Source organism: Symphalangus syndactylus, chromosome 10 (assembly GCF_028878055.3).
Source record: "Symphalangus syndactylus isolate Jambi chromosome 10, NHGRI_mSymSyn1-v2.1_pri, whole genome shotgun sequence".
NCBI classification, from domain to species: domain Eukaryota; kingdom Metazoa; phylum Chordata; class Mammalia; order Primates; family Hylobatidae; genus Symphalangus; species Symphalangus syndactylus.
Genome location: NC_072432.2, coordinates 61,489,204 through 61,507,379, shown reverse-complemented (window position 1 = coordinate 61,507,379; position 18,176 = coordinate 61,489,204). Strand labels below are relative to the sequence as shown.

At 41.2% G+C, this 18,176-nt stretch overlaps 2 protein-coding genes across 3 annotated transcripts in view; both read left to right on the top strand.

Annotated features, from left to right (window-relative positions):
- Positions 1-18,176, top strand: part of SHROOM3 (shroom family member 3) — a 358,912-nt gene that overhangs the window by 239,162 nt on the left and 101,574 nt on the right. The gene's annotated exons all lie outside the window — the stretch shown is intronic.
- Positions 6,465-9,078, top strand: LOC129492227 (small ubiquitin-related modifier 2-like). 2 transcript variants are annotated; one of them, XM_055297269.2, is made up of 3 exons: positions 6,465-6,839; positions 7,184-7,238; positions 7,302-9,078. In XM_055297269.2, the coding sequence occupies exons 1-3, from the start codon at positions 6,733-6,735 to the stop codon at positions 7,362-7,364; spliced, it is 225 nt and encodes a 74-aa protein (XP_055153244.1). In that variant the 5' UTR covers positions 6,465-6,732; the 3' UTR covers positions 7,365-9,078. The 2 variants fall into 2 exon arrangements, with proteins under 2 accessions (XP_055153244.1, XP_055153243.2); XM_055297268.2 differs by having other exon boundaries at positions 7,184-9,078.

Below are 18,176 nucleotides of genomic sequence, written 5' to 3'. Positions count from 1 at the left end.
TTTTGTAAAGACAGGGTCTCACTGTTACCCAAGCTTGTCTTAAACTCCTGGCCTCAAGTGATCCTCCTGCCTCAGCTTCCCAAAGTGCTGGGATTACAGGTGTGAGCCACTGTATCTGGCTTAATTTGGTTTTAAAGATATTTTTATTGAGAGATAATTTATATAAAATATGTGAATCTTAAGTATTCCAGTTCCATGAATCCTGACAAATGTATTCACTTGTGTAATCCACATCCCTATCAAACTATAATCCATTTTCATCACCAGATAAAGTTTCTTTGTGCCCCTTTCCAGTCCACTCTGCACCTCCAGGCACCTACTGTTCTGATTTATTTCACCATAGATTATTTTTTTCTATCCCAGAAATTCGTTAAATGAAATAACACAATATATACTCTTTTTTGTTGCTATTTGTCACTCAATGTAAGGTTTCTGAACTTTTTCTGTGTTGTTGCTTGTATTAATAGTTCATTGTTTATCCATTCTCCTACTGATGGACATTTGAACTGTGTCTAGTTTGGGGCTATTATGAATAAAGCAGCTATAGATATTAGTGTACAAGTATTTTTGTAGACATATGTTTTCATTTTTCTTGGGTAAATACCCAAGAGTAAAATGCTACCTCATAGGGTGGATGTGTGTTTGATTTTCCATACCATTTTCCAAAGTGTGGTACCATTTTGTTCCATAACCTTCCCAACATGTGGTGCTGGCAGTTGTGTTAGTTTTCTATTGCTGCGTAACAAATTATCACAAATGAAGTGTCTTGAAGCAGCATTGATTTATTAGCTCACAATACTCTAGGTCACGGTAGTGCATGGCACCACTGGGTTCTCTACCTAAGACCTCACAAAGCTGAAATCAAGGTGTAGACTGACCTGGGCTCTTATCTGGAGGCTCTAGGGGATTCTACTTCGAAGCTCCTTCTTGTTGTTGTTTGAATTCAGTTCCTTCTTGTTGTTTGAATTCAGTTTCTTGTGGTTGTAGGATGAAGTCCCCGTTTCCTTATTGGCTTTCACCCAGAACTGCTCTCTCTGCTGCCAGAGGCAACCTGCATTTCTCCTCACATGGAACCCCACACACCCATCTTCAAGCCTGCAAGACGCATTGAATCCCCCTCGTGCTTTGAATCTCTCTGCCTTCCTCTTCTACTGCCAGGCAGAGAATAAAAACTGCTTTTTAAAAGACTCACCTGCCTGGGCCAAACCTACCTGAATAATCTCCTGTATCTTAAGATTCATTGACCTGGGACTTTAATTGCATCTGCAATTTCCCTTCACAATCAATGTTTGAATGACTAGAGGACAGGAATCTTGGGCCATCTTCAGAATTCTGCCTACCATAGCAGTCCATGATGAAGCCCTAAAATCAGGATCACTTTTCATTATCCAGTTGCCTAAGAATCCACGTATATTTTCCTTCCTTCTAAAGAAGCATACCTACTGTAGGTTCGATAATTGCAATCCTGTGATTCGAGCTACTTGAGGGGCTGAGGAAGGAGGATTGCTTGAGCCTAGGAGTTCGAGGCTGCAGTAGGCTGTGATTGCAACGCTGCACTCCAGCCTGGGCAACAAAGCAAGACCCTATTTGAGGGAGAGGGAGAGAGAGGGAGAGAGGGAGAGAGAGAGATTCACAGAGTTGGTTACTGACAGCCATGTCTCTAGATTCCTAGCCTAGTGCATTGTCTACTACACTCTAATCACTTCTTGTTTCTAGAGAGTATCTGATCCTATAAGGGGACTTTGCGGTTTGGTAATTTAAATCACCATAAAAGTCTCTGGAAATCTAGAAAACATTTATTGAAAATCATGCATAGATAGCTCCAAATCAAAATTTTTAAACTGGCTAAATCTATTCCAAGAAAAGTTATGTTTTGTCGGCTTAAAACCAACTGGGTAGGGAAGGAGTCATTGGGTCTGGCATGTTCAAACCTAGATGTTAAGATCTTAGGATTTCTCGGTTGTGTGTTTGAAATCTCACTCAACCCATGGACCCTGCATTTCTCCCTAATAGAGAATAAGTAATCATAGGCCTGACATTCAAGATACTCTCATAAGCCTTTTATTTTTCAAATGGATTCCAGAGAAGTTGGTTGTGAAGCTACACAACTTGCTAAGTCAAGACGAGAATCCAGGTCTCCTTGTTGCTATACACCAGAAGTAACAACCAGCAGCAAAGAAGCCCAATCTCTCGTGAAGCTGTGCTTTGTTTGGCCCATAGATTGTTGTTGTTCTTGTTGATTTAGAGATGGGGCCTCACTATGTTGCTCAGGCTGAACTCCTGGGCTAAAGTGATCCTCCTCCCTCAGCCTCCTGGGTAGCTGGGATTATAGGTGCACACTGCTGTCCACAGCTTTGGTTTTTAATTGGATTGATTTCTAATATTCAAAAAGTGGAAAACTTTACATAAACATCCAGATGTCCAGGATTTTTCTGAAAAGTTGGGAACTCAGGTAACAGTGGTCCCACTTTCTGCAGTGTAACAGTTGGGTTAGAGTGGTCCGTTAAACAGGACACAAGGCCTTCAGTGGCCACGGTTCCAACTGGTTCACTTTCGCCATTTACCCTCTTGGTCTCTGTAGGAACTTGAGTCATGACACCTGCCTCACCCCAAGCTGCAGTTCTGAGATACCTTGTCTGACTGTTCAAACAATTTCTTATCTGGCCTATACATACCAAGTATGTTTGGCTCTCATTTCCTGGCAGTTGAAAATAATAAACCAGATTTTCAAAGTGGGTGAACTACTTGCTGGCTGTAAGTCTGGCTTCATTGAAAGAATACTTTCTCTGTAGGCCCATAGTCAGTTACCACATGGGATCCTCCTGGCTGTCAGCATTCATGTAATTTCAAAAAGTATCCCTTTCCTTATGTGCTAGCTTACTCCTCAGAAAGTTCTGACTTCCGGTGAATAAAACATCTGATATTTGTGAAGTCAAAGAGTTTGCCTAGAAAAGCCACTTTCTCATCTAAAGGGCTTACTGAATCTAACTTCTTTGGAGAACGTCTGTGTAGCCATATGCAATAAATGCAGGCAATTGTTAATTGATCATTCTTCTTGAGTTTATGCAGCCAGAATCTTTCATTGATTAATAGTTGTGATTCTCAATCTTAGCTGCACATGACAATGATCTTGAAAGCTTTTAAAAATAATGATGAGTGTGCTACAATTAAAATAGTCGTGATGATGATGATGCCTGCCATTCATCTCCAGAAATTCTAATTCAGTTGGTTTGAGGTTGGTCCTGGGCCTCGGGGTCTTTATGCTTTTGTTACTGTTGTTTGGTTTTATTGTGGCAAACACACACACACGCATACACACATACATTAAATTTGTCATCTTAACCAGTTTTAAGTGTATAGGTCAATAATGTTAAGTGTATAGTTCAATAATGTTAAGTATATCAAAGTTATTGTGCAATGGAGCTTGATAACTTTTTTATCCTGCAAAACTGAAACTCTATACACACTAAAAACTCCCCATTTCCCTCTTCCACAGCCTCTGGTTGCGCCTTGGTTTTAAAGTCTTCCAGGTGGTCGAGCCCGGTGGCTTTTGCCTGTAATCCTAGCACTTTGGTAGGCCAAGGTGGGCAGATCACTTGAGCCCAGGAGTTTGAGACCAGCCTGGGCAACACAGTGAGACCACGTCTCAAAAATATATATATTAAAAAAATAAAGGCTTCCAGATAATTCAGATGTGCCTCCAACCTAGACTTGGAGGGAAGGATTCCCACCTCAAAGGGGTTCTAAGGATTTTACAGTTCTTACCAGGGTTTCCACAGCTGCCAATACCATCTACAAACAGGTGGGATGGGGTTTTTGTGTACACAGTAGTACCAGGACTTCTGATGAACTTGAGTACAGTTAGCCTCTGCCTCAGGCCTCCAACTGTGGAACCACCTCAACTTGGCTGCAGCTTTGCCTATGAAGTACTCATTCATGCCATGTGGCCTGGCTGGGATCCATGGGTTTTTTATCTCCTATCTCTCTGCCATTTATAGCTTGTGTTTGATTTCTTGACCCACCCTTAATACCAGTTGAGGGTGGGGCACCTGGGAAGGTGTACCAGGAAGCTGTGGCATTCCAAGAGTTCTTTGGACTTGGACTGTCAGAAGAACCAGTCATCTGGAAGAGAGCCCAGATCCATATGGACTTCCTGCACCAGCAGTGGTGAAATTCAAGGCTTTGCCTGGAGTGCTGGACTGTTCTATGGATTTGGCTGCTTTTTATCACATCTACAATAATTAAAATGGTATTTTGTGATGTTTGTGGCTGTTTAAGCTTACTTATTTTATTAACTTGATTCCTGGCACTTTCATCTGTCTCTCATGATCCCAATAGAATAGAAACATTGCCCTGTTCTGGTATTTTCCATGACCTGCCTGTTGTGTTCATCTGTGGAAAACCGTTGTTTTTAGAAACAGATTCAAGTTGATGGAGCTAGGACCTGGCTTACATCCTTTTTTGTAGCATAAAATTCAAAACCTCTCTCTCCTCTTTGCTGGTGTGTGTCTAATCTTTCTCTCTGCCATCAGGCGTGACATCCTGACCCCACGCCATACCTTCATTCCCTGATAAGTGCTGCCCTGGTAAGTTCCACTGCATCATTGCTGACCTACCTGACCTGGCATACTACAGAAATCTTTAAGTGCATTAGGACGTTCCAGCTGAACACTTTTATCACAAAAGCAAACAAGACTGGGTCACCTTTGGGACCCCTATGGATTACTGGGAAAAAAAGAAAATTTTATGAGGAAAATTTGGGGCTGAAGTGTTGTTGACTTATGGTGGTACCTCTAAAGTCTTTTAAAAAAGAGTAATTTTCTGCATTGTCGGTCTAGTGTTTAAGAAAAGTCCAGTGATACCCCAGTGTCAAAGCTGCAGAAAGTTCTGGCCTCACTCATTGCAGCTGGAGCTTTGTAGTTTTAATCTTGGACTTGTTCATGTGATTACTTCTATTCAGATTCATCGATGGATTACAGCCTGCCTGGTGTAATCATGGCTCACTGCAGCCTCTACCTCCAGGTCTCAAATGATCCTCCCACCTCAGCCCCCTGAGTAGGTGGGACTACAGGCATACACCATTATGCCCAACTAATTTTTAAATTATTTTTTGTAGAAACAAAGTCTCACTCTGTTGTCTTAGCTAATCTTGAGCTCGTGGGCTCAAATGATCCTCCCTCCTCAGCCTCCCAAAGTGCTGGGATTACAGGCATAAGCCATCATGCCCAGTCTGTTATGTATTCTTCACAACATTTTTTTAAAAAGAGGAAATGCTAAGCAAATAGATGTTATTAAAATTGTAGTGCAAACCAAAAGGAGAATGTGGGATGATGTTATAAGAAGTATGATAAAGATCTTTCAATTCTTATATCTTAATTTCTTAAAACGAAATACAGAGCAAGCAGGGACTCAGAGATATCTGCATACCCATGTTCACAGCAGCATCATTGATGATAGGCAAAGGGTGGAAGCAACCCAAGTGTCCATGGAGGGATGAATAAATACACAAACTGTGGTATAAACATTCAATGGCCTATTATTCTGCCTTAAAAAGGAATGAAATCCTGTTATAGAATATGGCATAGGTGAACTTTGGGGATGTTATGCTAAGTGAAATAAGCCAGTCACAAAAGGAAAAATACGGTGTAATTCCACTTATACAAGTTACCTAGAATAGTCAAATTCATAGAAACGGAAAGTAGAATGGTGGTCGGCAGTGGCTGGGGAGTGGGAGGATTGGACAATTGTTCAGTGAGTACAAAGTTTCCGTTTTACAAGAGGAAAAGAGTTCTGTGGATGAATGCTGGTGATGGTTGTACATGTACTTAATGCCCCTGGACTGTGCAGTTACATGTGGTTCAGATGGTTCACTTTAGGTTACACAGGCTGTTTTTTGTTTTGTTTTGTTTTAGACAGCTTCTCGGTCTGTCACCCATGCTGGATGCAGTGATGTGATCATGGCTTACTGCAGCCTCAACCTCCAGGGCTCAGGTGATCCTCCCACCTCAGCCCCGAGTAGCTGGGACTACAGGCATGTGCCATCATACCCAGCTAATTTTTAAATTTTTTTTTGTAGAAACAAGATCTCACTCTGTTGCTGGTCTTCAACTCATGGGCTCAAGCAATCTTTCCTCCTCGGCCTCCCAAAGTACTGGGATCACAGGCATGAGCCATCATGCCCAGCCTGTTATGTATTCTTTACAACAATTTGTTTAAAGGGGAAATGCTAAGCAAATAGAAGATGTTGTTAAAATTGTTGGCCGGGTGCGGTGGCTCACACCTGTAATCCCAGCACTTTGGGAGGCCAAGGTGGGCAGATCACGAGGTCAGGAGATCGAGACCATCCTGGCCAACATGCTGAAACCCCGTCTCTACTAAAAATACAAAAAAATTAGCTTGGCGTGGTGGCGCCCACCTGTAGTCCTAGCTACTCAGGAGGCTGAGGCAGGAAAATCGCTTGAACCCAGGAGGCAGAGGTTGCAGTGAGCCAAGATCACACCACTGCACTCCAGCATGGGCAACAGAAGGAGGCTCCATCTCAAAAAAAAAAAAAAAAGTTGTTGTGCAGGTGCACACAGGGTGGGGGGAGGGAGCACATAATGCCACGCACCCTCTCCCTCGTCCAGCACTGCAGCCTCCTTCTGCAGCTCTTGGTGCTGCTTGTGTGCTCGTTCAGTGAGGACCTGGTACCTCTTTTGTGAAGTGGCAGCTGAGGAGACTCCGGAGCTCACCATGGCTGGCGAAAAGCCCAAGGAAGGAGTCAAGACTGAGAACAACGATCATATTAATTTGAAGGTGGTGGGGCAGGATGGTTCTGTGGTGCAGTTTAAGATTAAAAGGCATAGGCTGGGCGCGGTGGCTCACGCCTGTAATCCTAGCACTTTGGGAGGCCGAGGCAGGCAGATCACCTGAGGTCAGGGGTTCGAGACAAGACTGGCCGAAATGGTGAAATCCCATCTCTACTAAAATACAAAAGAAAAAAAAAAAAAAAAGCCGGATGTAGTGGCACACGCCTGTAGTCCTAGCTACTCAGGAGGCTGACGTAGGAGAATTGCTTGAACCCAGGAGGCGGAGGTTGCAGTGGGCTGAGATCGCGCCATTGCACTCCAGCCGGGGTGACAACAGTGAAACTGTCTCAAAAAAAAAACCAAAAAACAAAAAACAAAAAAAAAACAACTAAGAGGCATACATCACTTAGTAAACTAATGAAAGCGTATTGTGAACAACAGGGATTGTCAGTGGGGCAGATCAGATTCCGATTTGACAGGCAACAAATCAATGAAACAGACTTACCTGCACAGTTTGAAATAGAGGATGAAGATACAATTGATGTGTTCCAACAGCAGATGGGAGGTGTCTACTGAGAAGGGAACCTGCTTCGTTACTCCAGAACTCTTTTCTTTTCAGACCAACATGACATTCTCAGTTAGAAAACTGCAATTTGGTTCCACCACATCCTGACTACTACAGTATAGTTTTCTCTATTATTTAATTTCCCCCTTCCCCATTCCTTTATTGTACATAAAGTAATTGGTATATGTGCACAAGCATATTGCATTTTTTTAACTAAACAGCCAATGGTATGTTTTGATTGACATCACATGGAGACGGGATAGGGAAAAATACTGATTTTGTGAAAATGCCCCTTTCTCCTTTAGTGGCATGCTCATTCAGCTCTTATCTTTCTATTCCAGTAAGTTATTTTGCTTTTACTGTTTTAACAAAAAAAAAAAAAAAACATAAAAATCCTTGTATACCTTGTTCAATTGGAGAATTTTAATGTTTTTCATTTATCCTTGTTAAACCAAGGATGGTTTTATAACTCTTTTGTACGTAGATGTTATATGTAGGGGAATCTGTCTTTAAGTAGGGATAAATTACTCTAAAACAAACAAACAAAAAGTAATCCTATGGCTGGGCTCAGTGGCTCATACCTGTAATCCTAGCAGTTTGGGAGGCCGAGGCAGGCAGATCACTTGAGGTCAGGAGTTCGAAACCAGCCTGGCCAACATGGTAAAACCCTGTCTCTACTAAAAATACAAAAAAAATTAGCCGAGTGTGCCTGTAATCTCAGCTACTCGGGAGGCTGAGGTGGGAGAATCACTTGAACCCGAGAGGCGGGGGTTGCAGTGAGCCGAGATCGGGCCACTGCACTGCTACAGAGCAAAACTCTGTCTCAAAAAAAAAAAAAAAAAAAAAAAAAAAGAATCCTAGATACTTTTCCCTTCACATGTCTTGTTTAAATAAACTTTTTGCTTAAAATTAAAAAAAAAAAAATTGTTGTGCAAAGCAAAACGAGTATGTGGGATGTTACATCAATTTCTCTTTGGTCAGATTTATATAGAGGCAAGCCTAAGTCACAGAGAATTGCTTTTATTATGCCTGAGGAATGTATCTTAAACATGGGACATGCTGCTCAAAAATGGGCCTAACTTTGTTAGATGTTTTAAGGAAACTAAGCTTCCACATCCATGTGCCTACCTGCCAGCTGGGCACACCCACACCATATCTCATAGACACTTGCCCCAGACTGAGGTAATCTTTCTCATTAAAACTGCTCTCTTTCTAGTCTTCCCCATTTCTGTGAATTAGGTATCATCAGTTGCCAAGCTTGAAATCTGGGCATCTTCCTTGCCCCCTTCGTTTTTCTCACAACCTCCCACATCTAATAAAAATTAACAAGGCCTCTGTCTGTCCACTCCAAGACTTTTACACAAATGTTCAAAGCAGATTTATCCATCATAGGCCAAATGTAGGAATAATCCAAGTGTTCATCAACTTGTAAATGGAGAAATGAAATGTTGTATTTCTATACAATAGAATACTATTCTGCAATAAACAGGAATTAACTATTGAAACATGCTACAACACAGATGGACCTCAAAAACATTATGCTAAGTAAAGGAAGCCAGACACAAAAGATTACATATTGTGATTCAAGTTATTTGAAATATCTAGAAAAGGAAAATCTATAGAGACAAAAAGGAGATCAGTGATGCCTGGGTTAGGGGTAGGAGCAGGGACTGGGCATGAGGGAATTTCGGGGGTGATAAAAATGTCCTAAACCTGGATTATAGTGATGGTTGCAAAACTCTATCCATTTACTAAAAATCATTGAATTGTATACTTTTTTTTAAAAAAGGCATTTTATTTGAAAAATAACTTAGATATTTTATATTGAATCAAACAGATTTATTATAGAAAGAAAAGCAAAGGGCATAACTGTATAAATCAAGAAAGAGATTTTGGTTAGGTGCAGTGGCACATGCCTGTAATCCTAGCACTTGGAGAGGCCAAGGCGGGTGGATCACTTGAGCTCAGGAACTTGAGACCACCCTGGGCAATATGGCAAAACCCTCTCTCTACTAAAAATACAAAAATTAGCTGGGCATGGTGGTGCGTGCCTGTGGTCTCAGATACTTGGGAGATTGAAGTGGGAGGATCACTTGAGCCTGGGAGGTCACAGTGAGCTGAGATCATGCCACTGCACCCCAGGCTGGGCGGCAGAGTGAGACCCTGTTTCATAAATAAATAAATAATAAATAAATACAAAAGAGTTTCAAGAAAGATTAACAAGACCTATCCACTCCACCTTCTAATTTGTCTCCCTATCCTCACCTCCCTTTTAATCCCCTCTGTTATTACCCTAGTTTAGCCTATTTATTGTTCAACAAACATTTGGCCACCTACTACGTGCCGGCCACTTTCCTAGATGCTTGAGGTATAGTAAACAAACCAAGCAGACCCCTGGCCTCATGGAGCTTACATGCTGGCAATAGAGGGGCCAGCATCACCTCCAGGTGTACTCCCATGACTGTGCCCTAACTGTTCTCCCTACCTCTGGCCTTGTCCCACTCCATCAGTGTCCACTACAACCATAGTGATCCTTCAAGAATGCAGATCTGATCTTGTCCCTCTGCTTAAAAACTTCCAGTGGCTTCCAGTTGCCTTTTGGATAAACTTCAAACTCTTAACCAGGACTTGACTGTAGCTGTGTATCTGCAGCCGGCCTGGCCTTTGTGCCCAGGCTGTGTGTGCCAACCATAGCCACTTCCTCCTTTGTGCTCTCCTCCATCCATACTGGTATCTTCCCTTTCCTGGGTCTGCCAGCCCTCTTCATTCTCTTTGCTAACCCTAGAATCCTTTTGCAATCCCTCAGTTCCAGTTTAGGGGGCCTTCCTATAGTTCCCCAGCCTACCAGACAGATTTCATCACACAGTTCCCATGGAAAAGAGATGCACAATAAAACATGTTAATAAAACACGTTAGGTGAATGAACACCCAGAAAGAAACATCGAGAGAGAGACAGGTTGAGCCAATACAGGTTGAGTATCTCTTATCTTACATGCTTGGGACCAGAAGTGTTTTGGATTTCAGATTTTTTTTTTTATTTTGATATTTTTGCGTTATACATTTACCAGCTGATCATCCCTAATCCAAAAATCCAAAATCCACAGTGCTCCAGTGAAAATTTCCTTTGAGCATCACGTCAGTGTTCAAAAAGTTTCAGATTTTGGAGCAGTTTGGATTTCAGATTTTTGGATTAGGGATACTCAACCTATATTGACTTTTGTTACTTATATGATACCATGGCCCCCACATTTAAGGGAAAGGGTGTTTATCAGAGTTAGGAAACAGGAGCTTTATATACAGTTTCCATGAAGGACACAGTGAGAAAGAAAGTCAAGACGATTTACCCCTCTAAAAAAAATGAACATAGCAAGATTTTCCGGTCTAATTCTATAAATGAGATTAACAATGAAATGATATACATACAAGGTGCTAAGGTCATTTGGCTAAAAGAAACTAAGGTAATATTTTCAGAGAGAAAAGAAAACCAGAGAATACCTCTATCCCTATTGTTGGCATTGAGGATATTGCTTCAGTAGGCATATATCTTAAATGTTTTAATTAAATTCTTTTTACTGGAACTTACTCTGTTACTTCAAATTAGGGACCAAAAAAAAAAAAAAAAGAATACCCTGTTTCTCTCTGCTCACCAGCTTCTTTTGATAGGGACAGTAAGCTCAAACTGTGTGGCAAGTTGACTTGAAACTTAGTTACTTCCCAAAGAAAAGCTACTGATATTTCACCATTTTGTAAAGGATACATGCATTTTTTTTTTTTTTTTTTTGACATGGAGTCTCGCTCTGCCACCCAGGCTAGAATGCAGTGGCGCGATCTCAGCTCACTGCCAGCTCTGCCTCCTGGGTTCACACCATTCTCCTGCCTCAATCTCCCGAGTAGTTGGGACTACAGGCGCCTGCCACCGCGCCCGGCTAATTTTTTGTATTTTTAGTAGAGACGGGGTTTCACCTTGTTAGCCAGGATGGTCTCATCTCCTGACCTCATGATCCGCCTGCCTCGGCCTCCCAAAGTGCTGGGATTACAGGGTACAGTGGTTCATGCCCAGCCGGATACATGCATTTTAATTTGGTGAAAAAATATTACTTGCATTAAGGGGATTCTGCTTCATTGCCTTAAAAAAGTTCTCTTCCCCAGAAATTTCCAAACTAAAGGGGGCATACATCAAAACAACATTTGCTGTTTGTCACTTTGATCAAGAAATACCCATTTCAAAAACAAACTCAAAACTAGGCCAGATTTTTTGAAAAGTCCCTTCCCAAATTAAATCAGTCAATATAAACAGCTTAGCCTCCCCACTGGATAAGAAAGAAAAAGTGGGATGGGGGTGAGGGTGGGTAGGTAGCCCAGGTAATAAGTAATTGAGCTGGGTTCCTTAAGCTTCTCATTTTGCCTGTCGCCATGACTGTCTTCAACTGTTAGCTCTATGAATCTCTATCAGACTTGAGTTGGAATCACACTGGGTGATTAGGGACTTAATATAGTCTTATTTGGGTCTTCAAAAGCTTCTTTTGCCATTATATATTATACCAAGGTAATTTAAAAAATAATCTTATTGGCCAATGGTTTAGAAAGAAAGATTTTTTTTTTTTCTGAAGAAGATCCACAGTTCTCCTCTCTGTTTCTGTAAAGTCTTATATTTTTCTATTTTTTGTCCTTTTTGTCTATATAAAGAGAAAGGATATTTAAGATTAACTGCTAGACAGCTTGCTGAGAGAAAAAAGCCAAGGGTGGAGGAGTGGGGTGGGGTTTAAATAGCAGCCAAATTGAGCAATAGTGTATTTTCCTCTTCAGAATGAATTAGGCTATTTTCTTCTTTTTCATAATCATTCTTTACTGTGTTTTTGTTAAAAAAATTTTTAATTGTGATGAAAAACACATAACATAAAATTTACCACCTTCACCACTTATAAGCGTGCAATTCAGTAGTGTTAAGTATATTCACATTGTGGTACAACAGATCTCCTGAACTTTTTCATCTTGCAAAACTGAAACTCTATATCCATTAAACAACCCCCGTGTCCCCACTTTACTGTTGTTTTTTAAAAATATTTATTTATTTGTTTTGAGACACAGTTTCACTTTGTTGCCTAAGCTAGAGTGCAGTGGTGCAATCGTAGCTCACTGTAACATTGAACTCCTGGGGTCAAGTGATCCTCCTGCCTCAGACTCCCAAGTAGCTAGGATTACAGGTATGTGCCACCACACCCAGCTACTTTTTTTTCTTTTGTAGAGGCAGGGGTCTTGCTATGTTGACCAGTCTGGTCTGGAACTCCTGGCCTGAAGCCATCCTCCCACCTCCACTTCCCAAAGTGCTAGGATTACTGGCATGAGCCACCATGCCCAGCCTTACTGTTGTTTTTAAATTAGAGTTAAAAAGTTGGACTTTTCTGATTCTGTATAATGTTTTCATCAATTCATATGTCGAGAAGTCAAAATCTTAAAGTATTTTTAATATAAGAGATACCTGTTTTCTATGAACAGTGATCTTATATTTCTACAGGTTATTTATCTTTTCTTCTCTCCTACACATTTTCAAGTAGGTGAGAGAGGAACTCGTTTACATCCTTGAACCTTTAGCCACCTCTCTGACTCCTCATAACGTGAGGATCAAGGCTGAGTTGTCCTCTAATAGCAGGAAGCAGAATAATCCTTTTTTCCTAGATCGTATGTCAAATTTATTTTCTTCTCTCTCTTTCTCTCTCTTTCTTTCTTTCTTTCTTTCTTTCTTTCTTTCTTTCTTTCTTTCTTTCCTTCCTTCCTTCCTTCCTTTTCTTTCTCTTTTTTTCCTTCCTTCCTTCCTTCCTTCCTTCCTTCCTTCCTTCCTTCCTTCCTTCTTTCTTTCTCTTTCTTTCTTTTTCTTTCTTTCCTTCCTTCCTTCCTTTTTTTTTTTTTGTTTTTTGTTTTTGTTTTAACACAGGGTCTTGCTCTATTGTCCAGGCTGCCACAATCTCAGCTCACTGCAACCTCCGCCTCCCCAGGCTCAAGCGATCCTCCCACCTCAGCCTCCCAAGTAGCTGGGACTACAAGCACACATCACCACACCCAGCTAATTTTTGCATTTTTTGTAGAGCCAGGGTTTCTCCATGTTGCCCAGGCTGGTCTTGAACTTCTGGGCTCAAGTGTTCCACCCGCCTCGGTCTCCCAAAGTGCTGGGATTACAGGCGTGAGCCACCACACCCGGCCATGTCAAGTTTCTAGAAGCCATTTCTTACCTTCTCCCCACTCATCCTCCCCATTACCCCCACTCTTCAGCAACTGTGGCATACTAGTCTCTGGTCTTAGGGTTCATACCGGCTGCCAGGAGTCCTTCGTGGGTTGGCTCCAGTTTTCTGAAGTCTGGCAGTTAGTTAATAAGAAAACGAGGGATATAAATCATGGGCTTAGACAGTTTTCTCTGGGTATGCTTTTAGGTTCTGTCAGATTTATTCGTTCCCTTCAGACATGAATATGAACATAGACCAGAGATAAACAAGGTGGGGTGAGTGTAGGGAGTGGGAGGGAAGCTCAAAGTCCAGATGCTTATTAGCACCGGTGAAAACACACCCATTTATGAAGAGCAGGGATCTTGTGCTGGATAAGGGGACAAAAAGCAGAATTCTTAACCTGGCAACTACCATACTGACAGAAGCAGGGTTCTCACCCATTAATTCATGATATTGAAGTACCATTGGTATTTCTAAAAACAGTTTTCAAAGCATTATTTGTTTTGTGATCTCAGTAGTTTGAAAACTCCAAAGGAATGTTTATTGGAGATCTATTATCTACCATGCCTTGTACTAGACACTGTAGGTACCCAGATGAGTAAGAAAGATGTAGCCCCTTCCCTCAAGAATCTTACTGTCTAGTTGTCAAAATCCTGGAGTATATTATAAGTAGAGGCCAGGCATGATGGCTGATGCTCATAATCCCAGCACTTTGGAAGGCCAAGATGGGAGGATCACTTGAGGCCAGGAGTTCAAGACCAGCCTAGGCAACATAGAGGCCCCATTTTTATAAAAAATTTAAAGATTATCTGGTCATGATGATGTGTGCCTGTAGTCTCACTTACTCAGGCGTCTGAGGCAGAAGAATCCCTTAAGCCCAGGGATCCCTTCGAGGCTGCAGTGAGCTGCGATCATGCCACTGTAATCCAGTCTGGGTGACAGAGTGAGACCCTGTCATCAATCAATCATTAGATACGTAGTTAGAGGATAGATAGATAGGTAGGTAAGTAGAGAGATGATAGTAGAGAAGGCTGAGAGCTGATACAGGCTGAGGAACAAAGTCAGGGGACCCCAAAGTTATTCAAGGGATTAAACAGGATAAAGAAAATAAAGCACTCAGCAGACTGCCTGAGACACTGGTCAATAAATGGAAGTTGTTGTCAATAGCAAGAATAATATTCAGATAAATTAGCTCCAGGAGTAGATCTCGTTGGGAATACAGGGCATACGCATATGCTTCTCAGCAGTTTTATGACAAGTACCAAAAATTTGGTTCATAAATTCAGGGAAAAAAATGGCTGGAGCAACTGAGAAAAGATCTTGGAAGAATGGGACTTACAAAAACAAAGGGGGACAAGGAGGATAGCCTAGCCTTATAACAATGAGATGATGGACATGTGTCTAGTATTCTAGGAACATGAATTCAACCATACCTGTATGTGCTATTCACCATGTGGCATCAGATGAATGAGGCAGAATCCCTGCTCCTAAAACACTTTTCATTTAGGAGGGAAGATTTTTGTTTTAATGGTATCAATAGCTTTATTAAAGTTAAAATGTGATAAAGTCTATAGTAGATGATTGAATGATGCAGTTTTGAACACTTAGAAGAGAGAGAAGTTGCTTTTAGATGAGGATCAGAGGCATTTCATTGAGAAAGGAATATATTTTGCAGGTCCTGGGAGATTGACTAGAATTTCCATAGCAGAGATTGGCGTTAAGGAAAGGATCGAAACTCAGACAAAGGAAAATGGAGGAGGGAAGCCAGGGCATGCTTGTAAAATGGTAATTATTTGACTCATTAAAGGTCGTTAGAAAAACTCTGACCCTCGGAAATCGAGACCATCCTGGCTAACACGGTGAAACCCCGTCTCTACTAAAAATACGAAAAATTAGCCGGGCGTGGTGGCAGGCGCATGTAGTCCCAGCTATACAGGAGGCTGAGGCGGGAGAATGGCGTGAACCCGGGAGGCGGAGCTTGCAGTGAGCCAAGATGGCGCCACTGCACTCCAGCATGGGCGACAGAGTGAGACTCCGTCTCAAAAAAAAGAAAAGAAAAAAGAAAAACTCTGACCATTATAGCTTAGCCAATTAGGATGAAATCAGGCAAAGTTATGTGAAAAGGTACAATTTTTAAGGAAAATTTGAATAAATTCCCATTTACTGAGGAAAAATCATTCTGGAGACATCTGGGGCTTTGTCCATCCCCCATTAGACTTACGAGGTAAAAAGGATTTGTAAGTAGCTTGGTTTTTCTTAGTGCCCTGAATGGGAATAAAGTCTTTGCCTGCACAGAATGAATGTGTCCACTTTCCTTTACCTTCTAGGAGATAGCAAACTTTGTCCTCTTATTAAAATAGTTTAACCTACAGCACATCTTGGTTATCCAGGGTGGTGTGAGAGAAAAGCATGGGCTTTGGGGTTGGGCAGACTTCTCTGAGTCTTCATTCTCTCCGTTCTTTACTGTTGGACCTTGGGAAGTTACTTAAAAGCTGAGCTTCGTTTTCTCTTCTATAAAACAGGACTGATAATACCTACCTTAAGGTATTATTGTAAAAATTAGAAAAAAAGTATATAAATAACCAGGCGAGGTGAATGACCAGGCGGCACAAAACACATGGTGGCTGCTTCTCTTACCAATAGACAATGGTGCAGCTCTTTGTGGGCAAGTGTGTCTGTCTGTGTTGCCATGATTTTTAGTCTACCATCAAGAAATGGCAGCCAAGAGCCTGCTAGAATTTGCTCAGGACTCTGTTATCTTCTTGCCTTTGGCCAATACAAGCACATGTTGGACACCGCCCAAATGTGCTGACTATAAGAATTTTAAAAATATATTTTTTCCCTCATCTTCTCGTTTCTAGGCAAGAGTGCTAAAGTATGTGGCATTAATACTCACATCCGGCTTGGAGTAGAACAGTTTCCTGAACACCTACGGGGAGAAAGTTGTGCTTAAAAGCAAATAAACTGGAAAGTCAAGAAAAATTTTCCTCTTGCTTGAATCTGCTTGTGAAAGTCTAAAATAAAATGTGTGATTTGAGGCAAATGAAAGAGATCCTAGAAAATTAAGTACTCTGAAGAGTTATCATGGTGGTTACTGGCTAGAATCCCTTTTAGAAGCACGTTGTTTATAGGTTTTTAAAGAATAAGAGAGGTGAATTAGCTTTTTTAAGTCAATAATTAAAGTGAGACTGCCAAAAAAAGTAAACAGGAGCTACATTTAATTTCTGTTTTTCCTTTGAGAGCCAAGGAGGCCAGCACTTCAAGTCCAATGAAACTGCCAACTAGCTAATGGAAAATTTTTCATTTCAAACATAAATATTAAGGTTTACAAGTAAAGATAAGGGTTTTTTTGTTGACATAGAGCACTAAATACGACTTAGCCCCTTTTAGAAAATTTGTGGACATTCAATATCATATTGTCTGGACCTCAGTAGGAGTAAATCATCAAAGGAAGTCATTTGCATTTCAGGAACCCCAATTAATTTTACCCTAGCAACTTTTCTTGCTTTTATCTCTTGAAGTTTCACTTTCATAGCACTTTGGGTTTTCTTAAAGCAGTGTATGGCAATGTTGATAACATTTAAATATTTATATGTAGTCGAGACTTCATATACCAAAGTAGTCTTAAGAAGACAATTAAGTCAGTCGGATGGGTGTTTTGATGCTATGAATAAAAGTAATCACCGGTCCTTTTTGAAAGGCCCAAAATTCTGATAAGACGCAAAGACATGAAGTGCCAAATCAATGAGCAATTTTATTTTTTATTTTATTTTATTTTTTTTAAGACGAAATCTTGCTTTTGTTCCCCAGGCTGGAGTGCAATGGTGCGATCCTAGCTCACTGCAACCTCCACCTCCCAGGTTCAAGCAATTCTCCTGCCTCAGCCTCCCGAGTAGCTGGGATTACAGGTGCCTGCCACCATGCCCGGGTAATTTCTTGTATTTTCAGTAGAGACGGAGTTTCACCATGTTGGCCAGGCTGGTCTCAAACTCCTGACCTCAGGTGATCCGCCTGCCTTGGCCTCCCAAAGTGCTGGGATTACAGGCATGAGCCACTGCACCAGGCCTAGCAATTTTTTTTAAAAGTAATTTTAGTTTTGTTGTTGATGTTTTTTATTGTTATGAATAAATCGTTGGTGTCTTTGATGATTCTCATGGTCAGCGAAGCTGCTCTTAGCAATAAATAAGTGATAAGTTTGTAGCAATGGAAAAACATGATTCTATCAGTCATTAAAACAGATTTCTACAAGTCACTTGTTCAACTTGCATGCCAATTTATGACAGTGTCACCTTTCTCTATTTCTAGTTCTCCTGTCTCCTTACTTATCACATAAGATTAGAGTCAGATACCTCAATCTAGTCTTAAAAGCCCCCACCCACTGCCCTCCAGGCATGCTAGTGTCTTCCATCCCAGGTCTACTCTTGGCCTAGTCTTTCTTCCTTTTCATCTCGTTATCTCCTACCCTGTTTCCCTGGCTCTTTTTCCCCACCCAGTCATCAGGCAGCTTCTCAGACAGGGAAGCAGTATTTGTTAAAATACAAATTGCAGGCCAAGGATAGGAACTGTACCGAATTCCATGCCTAAATCTTCTATGCTTCCCCTTCC

What these genes read in the sequence shown, in the direction of transcription:
- LOC129492227 (XM_055297268.2), top strand. Translation starts at nt 6,733, where the DNA reads ATGGCTGGCGAAAAGCCCAAGGAAGGAGTCAAGACTGAGAACAACGAT. An exon ending in GTGCAGTTTAAGATTAAAAG is followed by an intron (nt 6,840 to 7,183) that starts GCATAGGCTGGG and finishes AACAACTAAGAG; the next exon opens with GCATACATCACTTAGTAAAC.